Source organism: Ascaphus truei, chromosome 5 (genome assembly GCF_040206685.1).
Source record: "Ascaphus truei isolate aAscTru1 chromosome 5, aAscTru1.hap1, whole genome shotgun sequence".
NCBI classification, from domain to species: Eukaryota; Metazoa; Chordata; class Amphibia; order Anura; family Ascaphidae; genus Ascaphus; species Ascaphus truei.
In genome coordinates, this window is record NC_134487.1 from 27,018,913 (window position 1) to 27,037,969 (window position 19,057).

The 19,057-nt window shown below is 46.3% G+C and overlaps 1 protein-coding gene across 2 annotated transcripts in view; it reads left to right on the plus strand.

The window, feature by feature from the left end:
• Positions 1-19,057, plus strand: part of ELAPOR2 (endosome-lysosome associated apoptosis and autophagy regulator family member 2) — a 166,188-nt gene that overhangs the window by 99,410 nt on the left and 47,721 nt on the right. For both annotated transcript variants that reach the window (XM_075599549.1, XM_075599550.1), the window contains exons 4-9: positions 3,477-3,624; positions 4,465-4,551; positions 6,204-6,309; positions 8,016-8,168; positions 9,993-10,081; positions 10,244-10,424. In XM_075599549.1, the coding sequence (XP_075455664.1) occupies positions 3,477-3,624; positions 4,465-4,551; positions 6,204-6,309; positions 8,016-8,168; positions 9,993-10,081; positions 10,244-10,424 (764 nt within the window). The remainder of the gene's footprint in view (positions 1-3,476; positions 3,625-4,464; positions 4,552-6,203; positions 6,310-8,015; positions 8,169-9,992; positions 10,082-10,243; positions 10,425-19,057) is intronic.

The window sequence follows — 19,057 nt, forward strand, 5'->3', positions numbered from 1 at the left end:
GTTCGGCAAGGAGAAAATTGTTACGGGGAACTTGGGCACGGATTATCTTTTTTCATTCTTGGTTAGATAACCACCCCCAGTAAGGACTAGAATGGGAAAGTTTTATTAAAATAGGACAATCTTCTTTATGCCAATCACAGAATGGAAACATGAAGTGTAAGAATAAGTTGACCTACTTTACGCTCCCAAAAGAGCCATTTTCAAAGCGGTAGCTTTCCTTGTTAGATTAAAGCCGGGCTTCTTATTGAATTGTAGGAATAAGTATAGTGTTCTATTGCTGTCGGGACAAGATCGAAATTAAGAAAAGTAGGGCTGAAAAAAAACACGTGTGGGAAAATGATTAAATAGAAAATGTGCATTCAAATCAGCTGTTCATGCTATACATCAGGGAGCTTCCCTTTAATATCTGCTGCAGAGGAATGGAAGATCTTGGCTCATTAAAATGTAACCTCCCTGCCTGGCTCCTAGGGAGTTTATATCAGATAGTCTCTAGATTTGGCTTGTACAGTGTATTATTACCCTGTCGGGTGTTGGGTCTATGCAGCTGGTGTTGAAGGTAGAAAGAAACAGGACAGGCTTTATTTACAGAGTTAGCTGAATAACAGCTTCCCCAGATGCATCGCTGCATTCTTGGATAGGCACAGCCTTAGGATATTTTAACTGGTTACATCGACATACACGATAAAGTATTCCTTCTGTTACATGCTCTCCAAATACTTTCTGGGTCCCTGATTGGGCTGCCACTTTATATATTTGGTCAAACAGTCTTTTGAACTATCTCTTGCTGACCATCCATTTGTTCAGCGCTTCAGTGCTAGGATGGCAGAGGAGGGTCCCTTCTCCATGGGCCCTACTTTATGTTCCCCTGGGATGCTCACAGCAAGAGGGCTTCCATATAACGGCTAGGTCCCCGCTGCCTGCTGCAGCGCCTGCTATGGCGGGCGCTGCAGGGACAAGACCCGCCCCACAATGGGGCCGGGCCCGCTACCCACCTTGCCCGCCGCGTTGTGTGCACAGATTTCCCTGAAGACAATAAATCTGTGCTCAGAACTCGCAACGGAGAGCTGGCCACGCCCCGCGGCGGTTCAGCCAATGAGGGCGCACCTGCAGGGTGATTTCGTGGCTGCGCCCCCCGCCACGCTCCCACCACGCTCCCCCTGTCTTTCCCCCTGCAGCTCACTGCAGCCCGGGGATCTCAGCTGCACGCACTGGCAGCCTGGCAGGCGCAGGTACAGCGCCGACACAGGGGCCTCAGCCTTAGGCTGCGTCCATAGACACAGCAGCCGTGCGGAGGAGTGCGGAGGCGCGCGCTTTCCCTGGCCTTCGTTCGCGCGCTGTCCGGGGGCGTGTCTATGGGCGGGCCAGTGACCGCTCACGTGACCACCCTATCGCGCGAGAAATCAGCCCGCGCACTGCATAGACGCGATCACTGCCTTTAGGCAGTCTGATCACGCAGTGTGCGGACGCATCGGCGCGGTCTGCCCTTATATGGACGCAGCCTTATGCTCCCCTGTGATACTCACAGTGGGAGTGTGTACAGGGCTACTATCTAATTCCAGGGCTACTATCTAATAGGCTAGTCCCAGGGTTACTATTTGAGTAACCCCTAGGGGACACGGCCTCCCATCTGGGAGCCTGTACTTCTCCCTCATGCTAAAGATCCTAACTGCAAGGGCACTTCCCTATCTATTAAAACAACAGAGGGAATCCTACCCTATTCTACTAGTTACATAACTGTGTACTTACATATTTACAGGTGAGGCCCCCTCCTCTGGCTCTCCTCCTGGCATCTGAGGGTGAACTTCTAACCTCCTATTTATAGTTTATCTTCTATCTCCCTGTCTCTGGGTAGAAAAGGGGTAGAGCTAAGCCTCTGCTAAGTCACTCTAAACCAGGGGTCTCAAACTCAGTCCTCAGGGGCCACCAGCAGGCCATCTTTTATGGATATCCCTGCTTCGACTGAGCCACTGATTGAGCCACCGGTGCTGAAGCAGGGATATTGATCAAATATGGCCTGTTGGTGGCCCTTGAGGACTGAGTTTGAGACCCATGCCCTAGACTCATCCAGCATACTGTATTCCGGAAGGAGGGTGTGGTCAGGCCCCGGCCTGGTCACTTTGCAACATACTATCAAAATGGGCAGGGGCTCAATATCCAACTCCTTCAAACCCTTTAATTCCTTACACCATATGGTGTACCCCTCCCCCCCATATAATCCCAATGGGATTATACACATCTATGTATAACAAAGCCTTTGTTGCCAAAATGTCTCTTAGGGCCCCATTTTGTTTATCTACGGCAGCCATCTCAGGGTTGGAATCCTGTAGCACATTTCTGTTACTCTTCCTGCAGTGTAGTGAAATTACTAATGTTGTCATTTATTAATCAATTACAAGCTACCGTACAACATAGCAATGATAAACAACACTTATGAGCACAAATGTACATGTCTCAGATGGGTCCCCCTAAACAGTGCTTCCCCTGCCGCTAGGAATTATGGGTAATGACATGCAAATGAGCCCTTGGAAGATAAAGCGATTTGTCTGAGGATGGAAACAAACTGATATGGTTGTATACTCAAAAACTATCATTTAAAGCAAGGGTGCGCAAACAGGCTGGGGGGGGGAGGGGGGTGGCGAGATTCTCTGCGGCGGGCGCAGCGTTTACAGAGGCTCCGCACTCTTCCCGAAGGCATTTAAATTAAATGCCGGAGGAGCGCCGAAGGCCTCTGTTAATTTCATTTGCCTTGGTGCAGATGGCTGTGAATGACGCAACAGGGTCACCCAACGCTGCATTGCCATGGCAACATGACGTTGTGACATCAGCATGCTGGAGCAAAGGTAAGGAGGGGGCGCGAGTAGGAGGGGAGAGACGGCAGGGGGGGTGCAGGGGGAAAAGATTGTGCACCCCTGCTTTAAAGGATAGTTCCCCCTGTATGCTTATTTTTATAAAACATTTTTAAAGATTTCCTTCTTTTCTTTCACTCATTTTTTCTAAATGCGTATTTTATTCCAAAACAAAGTGTGCCAAAACCTGAATTATTAGCAGACCTCAAAGAGCCTTATCTGAGAATATTCTTTTTTTACTCATAAGACCCTTTGATGTCTGCATGGAAAAGTGCTGCCCAGTAGAGTGGAGAAAGTGAGAATGAGCAGCAGGAGTTCAGACGTAGATACTCTACTCAAATACTCTGTCGGCTTTTGGCTTCCCGAAATAAAAATGTCAATGAAAAACAGCTAGGACAAAAACCTAAAAATAAGGCTTGTCATCTGCTTTAAAAGTCGACACAAGCAGCTCACTTTCAGACTAGGTCATAGTGTGGGAAATGTCACTTAGTATTACATCACACGTCTTCTGAAAGAAAAAGTTAGCAGTGACTTTAACGAAGGTGGTGACCTTTGTCGGTCATTGACAGAGCACATGACATCCTTCCCCTTATTAATACTGTAACAAGATGTACTCCCGTGTTTCCCCAGCTCATCATGGATTCCTCGGGGAAACTACATCGAATCAAACAGGGACGACTGCACAGTTTCCCTGATCTATGCCGTGCACCTGAAGAAGACTGGTTCTGTCTCATTTGAATATCAGTATCTTGATAACAACATCTTGTTCGAGTTCTTTGTAAGTCTTTCTCTGTATTTTGGGGACCTGTCTTTTTACTTGACTTAAAATACAAGTTTCATGGTAGATGTAACATTGAAGTACACGTTCTTTAGTGGATCATCGTGAGACAGGTTGCTTTTACCCTACCGATGATGCGTTGTCACAATAGTAATCCTGCTCAGTACAAGAGGCACCGCATGGTCAGACATTCGGTGTATGTGCTTGGCTGAGGAGCCAATGGGGCAAAGCTACAGCTGTAGCAAGACTGACTGTTCTCGCTACCATTGTTCCCCCCCACCCCCCCCGGTTACGTCACTGCACCGGAGGATGAACGCTGTAGGGCTCCGATACGGAAGCGCCAACGCCCCGCGCTGTGCAGGCAGCAGACTGTCTGTGGCGCCCCAGATTTTTGCTTCTTCGGTTGCGACACAGGAGACTGTAAATCTTGCTACAGCTTTATCATCTGTGGGATTATACCTGTACGCCTCTAAGTCAGAATCCCCCCTAAGCTTGACGATACCGCAGCGCCGCGGAGCCTCGGTTGGCCTGGGATTGCCATCCGTCTGGCCGGGGGGCAGAGCCGCTCGCCTCGGGACCGGAGCGCGGATAGAAGGGGGCCGCCTCTCTCCTGTAGTGTTCCTGAGGAACTTGGCGATAAATAATTCAACAGAGCCACTGATTGAGCCGTCTGTGCTGAAGCAGGGATATCCTAAAAATCTGACCTGTTGGTAGCTCTTGAGGACTGGAGTTACCCCCCCCCTCCCCCTCCTGTCCTACACTTACTTGTGCTTGTAAATTCTGCCTGTTATACCCCAGCCACCTCCCAGGTTTGAGCCTCTTTATTTTGGCAATCCACAGATTCAGAATGACCAGTGCCAAGAAATGAGTTCCCCAGATGACAAATGGGTTCGATTGTCAGAGAACAGCGACTGGATGCATCACTCGGTAAAATACAGCTATCCGGGTTTTTTCATCATGTTTGCAAATAAGATTTTTACTTAATGAGCGAGAACCGATTTAAAATCGGATGATGGCTTTTTTTATTTATTTGAAGTTTTATTGTGGCTGCCTGGTCGGTGTATTTCGCACAAAGGAGGGACGTACAGTATATATCACGCGTTGTTGTATATTTTCAAGTTCCAACAACTGCCCCCTGAATTTATAGAGCCAGGGCAAAACAACCCTACCATTTTTACTTGTATTTGTGAATATTTTGTATGTTGGTGGAACGTGTTCCGGGCCCGACACAATCCCCTCTCTCCCTCATACACACTCCCCCCTCTCTCCCTCATACACACTCCCCCCTCTCTCCCTCATACACACTCCCCCCTCTCTCCCTCATACACACTCCCCCCTCTCTCCCTCATACACACTCCCCCCTCTCTCCCTCATACACACTCCCCCCTCTCTCCCTCATACACACTCCCCCCTCTCTCCGCCTTTTTCTCTCACCCACTTTTTCTCTATCCCCTATTCTCTCTCTCTCCTCACCCTCTCCATTCTCCCTCTCCCTCACCTGCCCCCATTCACTCTCCCTCACTCTCCCCATTCTCTGTCCCTCCCCCTTCCCTCTCCTTCACTCACCCCATCCTCTCTCCCACACCCTCCCCTTCTCTCTCCCACACCCTCCCCATTCTTTCTCCCACACCCTCCCCATTCTCTCTCCCACACCCTCCCCATTCTCTCTCCTTCACTCTTCCTATTCTCTCTCCCACACCCTCCCCATTCTCTCTCCTTCACTCTCTCCCACACCCTCCCCATTCTCTCTCCTTCACTCTCCCCATTCTCTCTCCCACACCCTCCCCATTCACTCTCCCACACCCTCCCCATTCTCTCTCCTTCACTCTCCCCATTCTCTCTCCCACACCCTCCCCACTGTCCGATTCTCTCCTCCCACCCTCCCCCATTCTCTATCCCCCTCCTCTCCCCTACCCCATTCTATCTCCCCCTCACCTACCTCATTCTCTCTCACCCCTCTCTCTCCCTCACCCCACCTCTCATTGTATCTCCCTTACCCCGCTCCCTCTCATTGTATCTCTTACCCCGGTCACTCATTTTCTCACTCCCCCTCCTCTCATTCTCTCCCTCACCACCCCCTTCCTCTCATTCTCTCTCACTCACCTTCCCTCTCCCTCCCTCTCATTCGATCTCCCTCACCTTACCCTTCCCCTTCCTCTCATTCTCTCTCCCTCCCCCACCCCTCCCTCTTATTCTCTCTTCCTCACCCCCTTCCTGTCAATCTCTCTCACTCACATTCCCCTCCCTCATTCTCTCTGTTACCCCCCGCGCCGTCTCATTCTCTCACCCCCTCCCTCTCATTCTCCCTCCCTCACCTTCCCCTCCCTCTCATTCTCTCTCCGTCCCTTCCTCTCATTCTCTGTCCCTCACCCTCCCTCTTATTCTCTCTCCCTCACCTTCCCCACCCTCATTCTCTCTCTGTTACCCCCCCACCCGCGCCTTCTCATTCTCTCTCACCCCCTCCCTCTCATTCTCTCTCCCCTCCCTCCCTCCCTCCCTCCCTCCCTCTCACTCTCCCTTCACCCACCCTCCCATCTCTTTTGAGATACCTGGAACATTCTTCCTTGTTGTTATTACAGGTCTCTTTAAAATCGGGCACTAACATTATGTATTGGAGAACAACAGGAATCCTTCTGGGATCAAATGTAGTGAAGCCGGTGCTGATAAAGAATATCACGATTGAAGGTAAGGCAGATATTAGAAATTTTGATCACCAACTAGGGTGTTTTATTTGGTAACACCTACAGTACTGTAACCGCATGCAAGATTCATTGTAGAGGAGTTTATTTAAAGTGCAGACAGTGAATTATTTAGGTTCAAATCCTTCCTCCAGTAATGTGTGCAACCAACCTTATCCCTTTGCACTTTGGTAGTAAGTTGGACCATTATTCCCTTGTGGATGGACATGGTCCCTGGTATTTGTGTACTTGGTATTCTTACATGCACCCAGAGACCTATCTTCTGTGGAATAGAAAGCAGTCAAAATCTCTCTCCCTCCCCGCAGAGCATCACAAGCTTCAAATGGCTTTGTATTAATCAGTGGAGTCTTTACTGGATGGAGTTTGAGGGTATTAAGTACAGGCTGGAGACTAGTACCAATAACATAGACAAAGGTGGCCAACTCCAGCCCTCAAAGGCCACCAACAGGTCAGGTTATCCAGGAAATCCCTGCTTCAGCACAGGTGGCTCACCTGACCTGTTGGTGGCCCCTGAGGACCGGAGTGTACACCCCTCATATAGAAGAATCATAATCAAATATAGTTAATCAGGTTACATTTTTTTAATTGAATATCATTATGTAATTACTTTAACGGTAAAATAATAGTTAAGTACAACGTAGCTAGAAGGTGAACCCTCAAGTACATGTTTAGCTTCCATGGGTGTTCTCCAAATCCTGTATGTTTAGAGGTACCACCGCCTAATCAACAGCACTGGGCCTTTTATTAAGACCCGGTAAAACCATGCATCAAAGTCCCTTTTACAGGTCCAAAGTGAAGCCGTTGGATGCTACACTAAAGAAGCCTGTTTATTAACATGTTTGCTGCCATCTCACTAGCGCCTCCAACAGGGGAGGTCTGGTAAAGATTTCCATCATTGAGTCTGCCGGTCACTTTAGTTTGGAAAACACTTGGCTCATTCACTCACCTAAAAAGCCAATAAAATACCAGGACTATTTGGCACCACAGATGGAGTATAAGGGGGTTGTAAAAGGCATATTATACCTTATGCGAGTGGTGAATCATGTTTGATTAACCTGGTGCTGGGAAAAACTGGCAACAATAAAGTATGTCGTCCATTTGCAATATATCATGGTAACATTTATGTAGCTATATACAGGTGCGCCGACGAGTATTCTAAAACTTGCCTTGGAAAATCTGGGGCAATCACCAACAAGACCCAGGTACATGCTGGGTACATGCTGCAAACATTTCAGTGACTTTTCTGCAGAGACTAATGGCCCATCGGATTAACACAGCAGGGGTCCCTGGCAGTCCCATTCAGTTTGAATGGGCCTGCCGGAGACCCCCACTGTTAATCCGAGGGGCCATTAGTCTTTCTGCCGAAATGTGTGAAATGTTGCAGCATGTACCTGGATCTTGTTGGTGATTGCCCCAGATTTGTTTTAGAATACTCGTCGGCACTACTGTACCATTCACTTACTACACTCCTCCATTATCCTTTTAGCAGGGTTTACCCTGCCTCCCAACAATAGGGTAATCTTTGACTTCCCAAGTCTTCAGAAATGGCTACAAAACGTTACACGTATCTCACATTGGTTTGCTGCACTGATGCTGATACAGTATACCAACCGCAAGCATTGATATGTTAGCATAGACTCTGCGTGTAACAAATAGTTTGTCTGGCCGGTTAACTTCAGGGGTCTCTTACAGGGGTTGCATATACATCGGAGTGTTTTCCTTGCAAAGCTGGCACGTTCAGTGATCAGCCCGGAGCCTCCTCCTGCAACATTTGCCCCAGGAACACGTATTCAGGAAGAAAAGCTAAAGCGTGTGCCACCTGTGACGAGGAAACGCAGTATTCAGGTATTCCTTGTGAATGTTTGCTTTGCTCGCTGCATGCTGAAAGACTTAAACAAAGAAGGTGTCACAGCGCTCACCAAATGAATGGATATTGGGTAGACCAATACTGAATGACTTCCTGCGCACACAGAATGACAGCCATGGGCTCAGGGCGCACTAATATCACGCTGACGGGCTTCCTTAGGGATTTTGATATCCAGGGGGCAGAATTCAGTTCTGTTCTGAGAAAGGGATTGTGAGCGCCAGAAAACGTGCTAGGAACGCGGTTCTCAACCGCAGCCCTCAAGAACCGCTAACAGGCCAGGGTTTAAGGATATCCCTGCTTCAGCACAGGGAGTTCACTCAAAAGGATTGACCCACGTGTGCTAATGCGAGGATACCCGTAAAACCTGGCCTGTTAGCAGTTCTTGAGGACTGGAGTCGGGCACCACTGCACAGCTGCAGGTATACCTGCAGGTAAAGGCTGTACTGTTTACATTGAAATCACTTTCAGATTCAAGTTAGACTGGCCCATATTATTACCTGCTGGGTTAGGAAATCCACAATAAGTCATCAGGTTATATGTAGTCTCCATCTAACTTCAGAGATGAAAGGTTTATGGGTCTGGAAGTCTGGGCTCCTCCTGTGCTGCATTTCGCTGTATTAGGCTTGTAGGATGTTTCATAGTTTTTGGTGCTATATTTCTTAAATAAGGAACAAAAAACATCATTATTTCTGAAGCGGCTGGTAAAATGTGTTCATTGGTTCTATGGGCCCTTCCACCATGTTTATGTGATAGTGCAGGAGTGCTCAACTCCAGTCCTCAAGCCCCCACAACAGGACAGGTGTTAGGGATATCCCAGCTTCTGCACAGGTGTCTCAGTCAGTCCCAGCTTCAGCACAGGTGTCTCAATCAGTCCCAGCTTCAGCACAGGTGTCTCAATCAGTCCCAGCTTCAGCACAGGTGGCTCAATCAGTCCCAGCTTCTGCACAGGTGTCTCAATCAGTCCCAGCTTCAGCACAGGTGGCTCAATCAGTCCCAGCTTCAGCACAGGTGGCTCAATCACTCCATGCTTCAGCACAGGTGTCTCAATCAGTCCCAGCTTCAGCACAGGTGTCTCAATCAGTCCCAGCTTCAGCACAGGTGTCTCAATCAGTCCCAGCTTCAGCACAGGTGGCTCAATCAGTCCCAGCTTCAGCACAGGTGTCTCAATCAGTCCCAGCTTCAGCACAGGTGTCTCAATCAGTCCCAGCTTCAGCACAGGTGTCTCAATCAGTCCCAGCTTCTGCACAGGTGGCTCAATCAGTCCCAGCTTCAGCACAGGTGGCTCAATCAATCCCAGCTTCTGCACAGGTGGCTCAATCAGTCCCAGCTTCAGCACAGGTGGCTCAGTCAGTCCCAGCTTCAGCACAGGTGGCTCAATCACTCCCTGCTTCAGCACAGGTGGCGCTGGGCTTTGACTGAGCCTCTGATTGATGCACCTGTGCTGAAGCTGGGATATCCTGAAAGCGACCTGTTGGGGGGGGAGGGCTTGAGGACCAAAGTTGAGCGCCTCTGTGGTATTGCATGAAGTTACGTGACCGATCTAATAAACACGTTTAGATTTTTGCTTTGAAAACATATCATTATATACTTTTTTTTAAGTGCAACATGGTTTAAGAATTAATTTCAAATTCGAGACAGAAGTTAGGATCATTCCCTTGGGAGACAGCCTGGTTACATTTCTGGAGAGCATTGGATAAATATACCATTTTAGAGGTTCTCTTTTATCAGAGATGTGTTATCCGTACATGTTTAAAACCTGCAGTCATTATCCTGCTTACTCATACTATTTGCCTGTATTTCAGATGAAGGATCCAGCAAATGTGTAGACCTGCCACCTTGCACAAGCAAAGATTTCTTCCATATACATACACCGTGTGACAGCGAAGGAAAGGTAATGTGAGATTCCACGATGAAACATTCACATTGAAACTCATGTAAAGCATTTTGGGTCACCGTGCTCGTGTAACACGCACTGGTAACCGCGAGGGCAGCCTGCAGTTTGTGAAAGGACAATGACATTTTGAAATGTTGGGTTTTGGACTTTTGTTTCCAGACTCAGATCTTATACAAATGGATCGAGCCTAAGATTTGCCGGGAAGATCTTCCGAATGCCTTCAAGCTTCCAGCTTCGGGAAAGAAGGAGGATTGTCCACCGTGCAACCCCGGATTTTACAGCAATGGGACATCAGCTTGTTCCGCCTGTCCTCTGGGAACATTTTCTGATGGAATACAGGGTAAGAGTTGTAGGATTGATGTCTCAGGACCACCATTTCTCCTTGATGTGGAGCAAGAATGTTATTTTGCTGTGGCAACAAATGTGTCATCCGTTTCTTGAACAAAACGGGTCATCTAAAGACCAAAGTGCCATATTGCTGTGGTGTGTTTAATCGATTTCTGTAACAACTGTCTAAAAAGACAGACAAGTGTTTTTAAGTATTCTTTTAAACCTTGATTTCATGGTAAATACAAGCTTTGGACGGTCGTATAATTATAAACGAAACTCTTTTGATTATAAGACTTTACCTGTCCTCAAATCTACAGATTTGTTTTTCGTACCTTTATTCTTTGGTTGTAAAGTGAAAATACAAAGAGTGCAGAGAAGAGCCACCAAAATAATAAAGGAGATGGAAAATCTGATTTGTGAGGAGAGGCTAGCTAAATTAGACTTGTTTACATGAGAAAAGAGGCGTCTAAGAGGGGATAACTACATAGAATTATATTAAGGCTCAAAATAACGAGTTTTCAAAAGAACTATTCATCCCAGGGGCAGTAAAAACGACCAGGGCCGCAGACAGCTTTCCCGGATTCAGGACTAGAGTTTCCACTGCCCCAACCCCTCCCGCCAGTGTTGCCCCCACCCCCCCCTATCTTTACCCTCACTCTCTTACTCCCCTTTCTCCCACTGCCCCACTTTCTCTCCCTTATGCCCCAACCTCTTTAACTCTCCCTCACACCTCCACCTCTCTCTGTCTCTGTCTTTCTCTCTCACCTCTCTCCCTCACGCACCCACCTCCCTCTCCTCCATACACATAATATCCCACTCCCCATACATGTACATAATTCCCCCTACTAATATTGTATTGTATTGTATGTCTTCATTTATATAGCGCCATAAATGTGCATAGTGCTTCACAGTAGTAATACATGTTGTAATCATATAAATAACCAAATAATATATATAACAGGTCATGGGAATAAGTGCTTCAGACATAAAAGTAACATTAAGGAAGAGGAGTCCCTGCTCCGAGGAGCTTACAGTCTAATTGGTAGGTAGGGGAACATATAGAGACAGTAGGAGGGAATTCTAGTAAGTGCGTCTGCAGGGGGCCAAGCTTTATGTATTATGTGTCCAGGATAATCCAGTGCTATTCATATGCTTCTTTAAGCAAATGTGTCTTAAGGTGGGTCTTAAAGGTGGGTAGAGAGGGTGCTAGTCGGGTATTGAGGGGAAGGGCATTCCAGAGGTGCGGGGCAGAAAGTGAGAAAGGTTTAAGGCGGGAGAGAGCTTTAGATACAAAGGGGGTAGAAAGAAGACATCCTTGAGAAGAACGCACGAGTCGGGATGGTGCATAGCGAGAAATTAGGGCTGAGATGTAAGGAGGGGCAGAAGCGTGTAAAGCTTTAAAAGTGAGGAGGAGAATTGAGTGTGAGATACGGGATTTGATCGGAAGCCAGGAGAGGAATTTCAGGAGGGGAGACGCGAGACAGATTTAGGAAAGAGTAGAGTGATTCTGGCAGCAGCGTTTAGGATAGATTGTAGGGGAGACGGGTGAGAGGCAGGAAGGACAGACAGCAGGAGGTTGCAGTAATAGAGACGTGAGAGAATGAGGGCCTGAGTCAGAGTTTTAGCAGTCGAGTAACAGAGGAAAGGGCGTATCTTTGTGATATTGCGGAGGAAAAAGTGACAAGTTTTAGAAACGTTTTGACTGTGAGAGGAGAATGAGAGAGAGGAATCGAGTGTGACCCCTAGGCAGCGTGCTTGGGCTACTGGGTGAATGATCATATTTCCAACAGTAATGTGGAAGGAGGTAGTAGGGCCAGGTTTGGGAGGAAGTATAAGGAGCTCTGTTTTTGACATGTTAAGTTTCAGTTGGCGGATGGCCATCCAGGATGATATTCCAGAGAGGAATTCAGAAACTTTGGTCTGTATAGCAGGTGTAAGGTCAGGGGTTGAAAGGTAAATCTGTGTGTCGTCAGCATAGAGGTGATATTTAAACCCAAAAGATGTGATTAGGTCACCTAGAGAGAGTGTGTAAAGAGAAAAGAGAAGGGGTCCCAGGACAGAGCCCTGGGGTACCCCCACAGAGAGATCAATAGAGGAGGAGGAGGTGTTGGCAAAAGAGACACTGAAAGTACGATGGGAGAGGTAAGAGGAGATCTAGAATAGAGCTTTGTTCCGAATACCAAGAGTATGGAGAATGTGAAGGAGAAGAAGGTGGTCCACGGTGTTAAATGCTGCAGAAAGGTCGAATAATATGAGCAGAGTGTAATGACCTCTGTCTTTGGCAGCATGGAGGTCGTCAGTTATTTTAGTGAGGGCTGTTTCAGTAGAGTGAGCAATGCGGAAGCCAGATTGTAGAGTGTCTAGAAGAGAATAGGTGTTGAGAAAGTGTAGCAATTGATAGAATACAAGACGTTCAAGGAGTTTGGAGGCAAAAGGCAGGAGGGAGACAGGTCGATAGTTAGAAAGACATGTAGGGTCAAGCTTGCTGTTTTTGAGTAATGGTATAACGGTTGCATGCTTGAAGGAAGATGGGAAGGTACCAGAGTAGAGGGAAGAGTTAAAAATCTGTGTGAGCATAGGGATTATAGAAGGAGCAAGAGGTTTTAGGAGATGGGAGGGAATGGGATCAAGAGGGCAAGTGGTAGAGGGAGAAGAGGAGATCAGCAATGACACATCCTCCTCCGAGATAGCGGAAAAAGAGTCAAGAAAGGCAGGAGGAGAGTTGGGAAGCAGTGTGGGATGGGCTGAGGCAATAGATGGGATGTTCTGACGTATGGATTCCACCTTTTCCTTAAAAAAGTCAGCAAAGTCCTGAGGTGAGATGGAGGAAGAAGAGGAGGCAGCCGAGGGTGGTCTGAGTAGAGAGTCAAAGACAGAAAAGAGTCGGCGTGGGTTAGACTTGTGTGTGTTGATTAGTGATGAAAAGTAGGTTTGTTTAGCCTGAGAGAGGGCAGAGTTGAAACAGGACAGCATAAATCTGTAGTGAATGAAGTCTGCGAGCGAATGAGATTTCCTCCAGAGGCTTTCAGAGGAACGAGTGGAGGAACGCAGCATGCGTGTGTGCGAGTTTAGCCAGGGTCTGGGGTTAGAAGGGCGAGGACGGCAGAGAGAAAGTGGGGCATGAAGATCAAGAGAGGAGGATAGGGCAGAGTTGTAGTTCCTGACCAGGTTGTCAGGGTCTGGAGCAGAACTGAGAGAGGAGAGGGAGGAGCCTAATGTGGAATCAAAAGCTGGTAGGTTAATAGAGCGCAAGTTTCTGCAAAAACGAGGGCTAGATGGAGAGAAGAGAGAGAGAGAAAATGAGATGATGTGATGGTCAGAGAGAGGAAAAGGGGAAATGGAGAAATCGGAGAGAGAAATGTTTTTAGTGAAAACCAGGTCTAGGTAGTGGCCATCCTTGTGGGTGCTGGCTTCAGTCCACTGTTGAAGGCCAAAAGAAGAGGTTAGAGAGAGAAAGCGGGAAGCCCAAGGGAGAGAGGCGTCATCAATGTGGCAATTGAAGTCCCCAAGGAGAAGAACAAGTCTGAGGAGAGAAAGAAATACCCCTCCCCATACACATAAACCCCCCATACACAATATCCCCTCCCCACAATACATAATAACCCCACCACACAGAACACCCCCCATACACATACATAATAACACCCCCAGTGCCCCATCACACACACAACCCCCCCAGGGCCCCACCACACACACACCACCCTTCCCCCCACCCCCTCCACAGGCCCAAAAACACACATAATATCCCTCTCCCAGTGCCCCAAAGCACGCACGCAATAACACTCCCCCCCCCCCCCCCATCCTGGGCCCCAGAACACGCACACCGTGGGGGAGGGCTCCGTTCTGGTGCCACACTAATACTGAAGTTGTTCCCCGACTTCTGGAGCACATGTGGGGATGGGGCTTATTTTGGAGGCCGAGCTCAGCAGCAGGAGATTCCCGCTTAAGTGGGGAGAGCGAGGCTGGCTCCCCCGCAGCCACCGGGCCTGGGATAGTTGTCCCAAGTCTCTTCCCCCCCCATCTCGGCAGCCCTACAAATGACACAGGGTCATACTCCTTAAGGTGGGAGGAAAGGAGATTTCACCAGCAACAAAGGAAAGGGGTCTTTACAGGAAGGGCAGTTAAATTGTGGAATTCATTACACAAGGAGACTGTGATGGCAGATACACTAGATATCTTCAAAAAAAAAGGTTGACGTCTTGTTAGAAAGGAAAGGTATACAGGGATATACCAAATAAGTAAACATGGGAAGGATGTCTATACAGGGAGAAATCTGATTGCCAATATTTGGAGTCGGGAAGGAATTTATGTTTCCCCTTATGAGACATCACTGGGGTTTTTTGTTTACCGTCTTCTGGATCAAAATACTGTTAATACAAATATAGCATAAAGTTTCTGTCATCTAAATGTTAGCATAGGTGGAACTCGAGGGACTTACTGTATGTCTCTTTTCAACCTCATCTACTATGTAAGTTCTGTATGTAACTATGTAATAATGATGCCATCTTCCGTCAAACAGACAAGCATAAATATGTTTAATGTCGCAGACCCGAAGTACAGGAACATATGAATTTATTACAGAATACAAATAATACATTTAAGGATTATTGTATTTTTTAAGGAAGTAAATGACACTAAAACGCGTTTTTTTTGTCAGCCTTCTAAATGCAGTGTCCTTTAAATAATAATTCCCGAAGATCAAGGCGTTTCCTGGCTGGCAATTCCCTAGCTCCCAATTAATGCCAAGCCAGAGCATTAATGGCCAGATAATGTTCTGTTCTAATTGGTTAATTATTATTATAGGCTAAATTTATTTTAAATAACCTTTTATTTTAATGCTAGCAACTAGTGCTGCATCAAATTTGTTGGCCATTAATGCGGAAACTTTAGAAAGCTTCAATTCTGAAGGTTTTAGCTTCGATTGAGTTCCTAACATCTGGCACTGTCCCCCTGGGAACAGAGATTAGCGCCACCTCAACCGTGGCGGATTTGATAGACGCAAAGTTGAAAGTTAACAACAAACCGGATATTTGGGTTCCCACGGGCAACCTTCATCAGGGTCCTGGGGACAGAGACGGCGGGTTTGATGTTATGTGACCAATAAGTAGTCGTTCAACTATTTTGAGTGTTCCGTGCTGGTGTCAATATTGTCTGGATGCGATGAACCATTATCTTCTTCCGCGCACGGACATATGAGGATACTACACCACTACATGCCGGTGTGTGCTGCCGTATCCATTTCTAGCAGGAAAAACGGCGGTGCATCTGCTGCTGCTGAAGATAGATATGAAACCCAAACTGCAAACTGCTAAAACTAGGTGCAAAAGTTTATTTGGGGCATAATAAAAACAGCTAAAAGGACACTCTAACGCGTTTCACGTGGTATCCCACGCTTTATCAAAGAGAAAATATCACTACACGATCGCATACTTAAATACCCACAATTCCCTGTCCAATCCTATGACGCTACGTTGCTCGGGCCAATCGGAAGCTATGGGGGCGTCACACCCTTCTAACTAGTGTGGGGCACGTAAGCCTGAAACACAGCCAGCTGAACTTCACTTTGTAATTGTAAGGGAGGTAATGTATCCTCCCAGCTATGACGCGACGGCCTGTCCGGCCAATCACGTGCCTATTGGGACGGGGAGTCCTGCATGTAAACAAAGAGCTTTTGAAAGTCTTTACTCGGGGGAGAGAGGAATGGTGGGTATATCAGTAAAAACATAGAACTTGCTGGGTCACTGCTATAACGCATGTTACATTAATTTGTCTTGTAATGTTGCAATAATTAAAGAAACAATGACCCACATAATAACATGAAACAGATTAAAAACCACTATCAACACTATAGTGGAACAATGTATAAAAACACACAAATAGCTGTACATTACCCTCACAATACATGTATACAGTAATATGCAATAATTTTCAAAAGAACAGTGTATCTTTAACAGAATATAGTTGCATGGAGAACATAATTGTATAGAAAACACTGTGATTGTGCAATTCAAACCTGGATTTAATGTAATTGCCACAAATTTGAAATTTGAAAATTTTAACATATAGAAATGTTAAAACGAGGAGGTGACAGATTAAAAGTTTTAAATAAACGAGAAATGTATTGGATGTTCCAATTTAATACAAGTGTCCCCCAAGGACTCAATGTGGATTGGGAATTGCATCACTTCTTGTAAAAAGTTTGCAATAGGTATGCAATTACCTGATTTCCTATATGTCTATGTACTAAGAAGTCTAGGTTTCACTATTTGATATGTTGCCATTCAATCAAATAGAGAATTGTTCATTTCATGACATGACATCTCTGGCTAGAAAAGCTCCTTTTCTATTAATAGCCCCTATTGTAATAGTATTATTATAGCCTCATTTTTGATTTACATTGAATCCAGGTTTGAATTGCACAATCACAGTGTTTTCTATACAATTATGTTCTCCATGCAACTATATTCTGTTAAAGATACACTGTTCTTTTGAAAATTATTGCAATCAAATAACATGACTTCAGCAATATAAGTGTGGTCAATACCACAAAAGGTTTTTTTTACTGTAAACATGTATTGTGTATTGTGAGGGTAATGTACAGCTATTTGTGTGTTTTTATACATTGTTCCACTATAGTGTTGATAGTGGTTTTTAATCTGTTTCATGTTATTATGTGGGTCATTGTTTCTTTAATTATTGCAACATTACAAGACAAATTAATGTAACATGCGTTATAGCAGTGACCCAGCAAGTTCTATGTTTTTACTGATATACCCACCATTCCTCTCTCCCCCGAGTAAAGACTTTCAAAAGCTCTTTGTTTACATGCAGGACTCCCCGTCCCAATAGGCACGTGATTGGCCGGACGGGCCGTCGTGTCATAGCTGGGAGGATACATTACCTCCCTTACAATTACAAAGTGAAGTTCAGCTGGCTGTGTTTCAGGCTTACGTGCCCCACGCTAGTTAGAAGGGTGTGACGCCCCCATAGCTTCCGATTGGCCCGAGCAACATAGCGTCATAGGATTGGACAGGGAATTGTGGGTATTTAAGTATGCGATCGTGTAGTGATATTTTCTCTTTGATAAAGCGTGGGATACCACGTGAAACGCGTTAGAGTGTCCTTTTGGCTGTTTTTATTATGCCCCAAATAAACTTTTGCACCCTAGTTTTTGCAGTTTGCAGTTTGTGGTTTCATATCTATCTTCAGCAGCAGCAGATGCACCGCCGTTTTTCCTGCAATCTCTCCATTTACCTCTCGGTAGGAGCACGCTGGACAGGACCAGGATATCCCCAAGGTCAGCAGTGAGTAATTTATTTACTTCATTCATGTGATCAGTTCTATACATTGCTCAGACTACCACATAAGATCTACCTATACAGGCTAGTGGTTAGTGTATGGGAGTGTATTTTTATTGTTGGACTATTTGGATTCCTAGGTCTCATAAACTGTCTCATGCAATGAAGATGTTTATATATTATGAATAAGGCAATTGTCTGCTCCTGGCAAGCATCACAAGTGGGTGGTTCCCCCCCCCCTCTTTCCTTTTGTATCCATTTTCTATATTCATAGAAACCATTGAATCAAAACCGTGATTTACTGCAGAGGAAATGAGAAATGGTTTTCAATTCCAAAAGGTGTAACTAATGCAACCAGATACCTCAGACGTGTGCTGTATTATACACTCTGCAGATCATCACAACGCTTATTGAGAAGTGCTAGTAACATAATAATATATATATATATATTTTTTGTAGCAAATCATCTTTAATTTAGCCTATACATACACAGGCTCATACTTAGGCTTAGGCCTACTAGGCTCGGGCCTGGGCGGCAAATTTTGGGGCAGGGGCAAATGTTGGAGGTCACGGTGCTGCGGTTACAGAGGCCCCGCTCTCTTCCTCACAACAATTGAACTGGCTGCCAGTGGAGGGCGCGGGGCCTCTGTAAATGTCTCTTACCTCCTCCTGCAGCGCCGCCCTCCTCTTTCTGTAGCGTAAAGTAACGCCGCAACGTGGCGTCCCGTTGTCATGGAAACGCGTCATCACGTGACATCGGGGCGCTGCAAGAGGAAGAGGCGAGGGCGGCAAAAGTTACATGCTTATAGGCTGGAGAATTCTAAAACCGGCCCTATATATACTGCTGTGCTGAGCTTTAGTGATACCTATACATACAGCTGTGCTGAGCTTTAGTGATACCTATATATACAGCTGTGTAGGGCTTGAGTGATACCTATACATACAGCTGTGCAGGGCTTTAGTGATGCCTATACATAGTACAGCTGTGCTGGGCTTCAGTGATGCCTATACATAGTACAGCTATGCAGGGCTTTAGTGATACCTATATATACAGCTGTGCTGAGCTTTAGTGATGCCTATACATACAGCTGTGCAGGGCTTTAGTGATACCTATACATACAGCTGTGCAGGGCTTTAGTGATGCCTATATATACAGCTTTGTAGGGCTTTAGTGATACCTATAGATACAGCTGTGCAGGGCTTTAGTGATGCCTATACATAGTACAGCTGTGCTGGGCTTCAGTGATGCCTATACATAGTACAGCTATGCAGGGCTTTAGTGATACCTATACATACAGCTGTGCAGGGCTTTAGTGATACCTATACATACAGCTGTGCAGGGCTT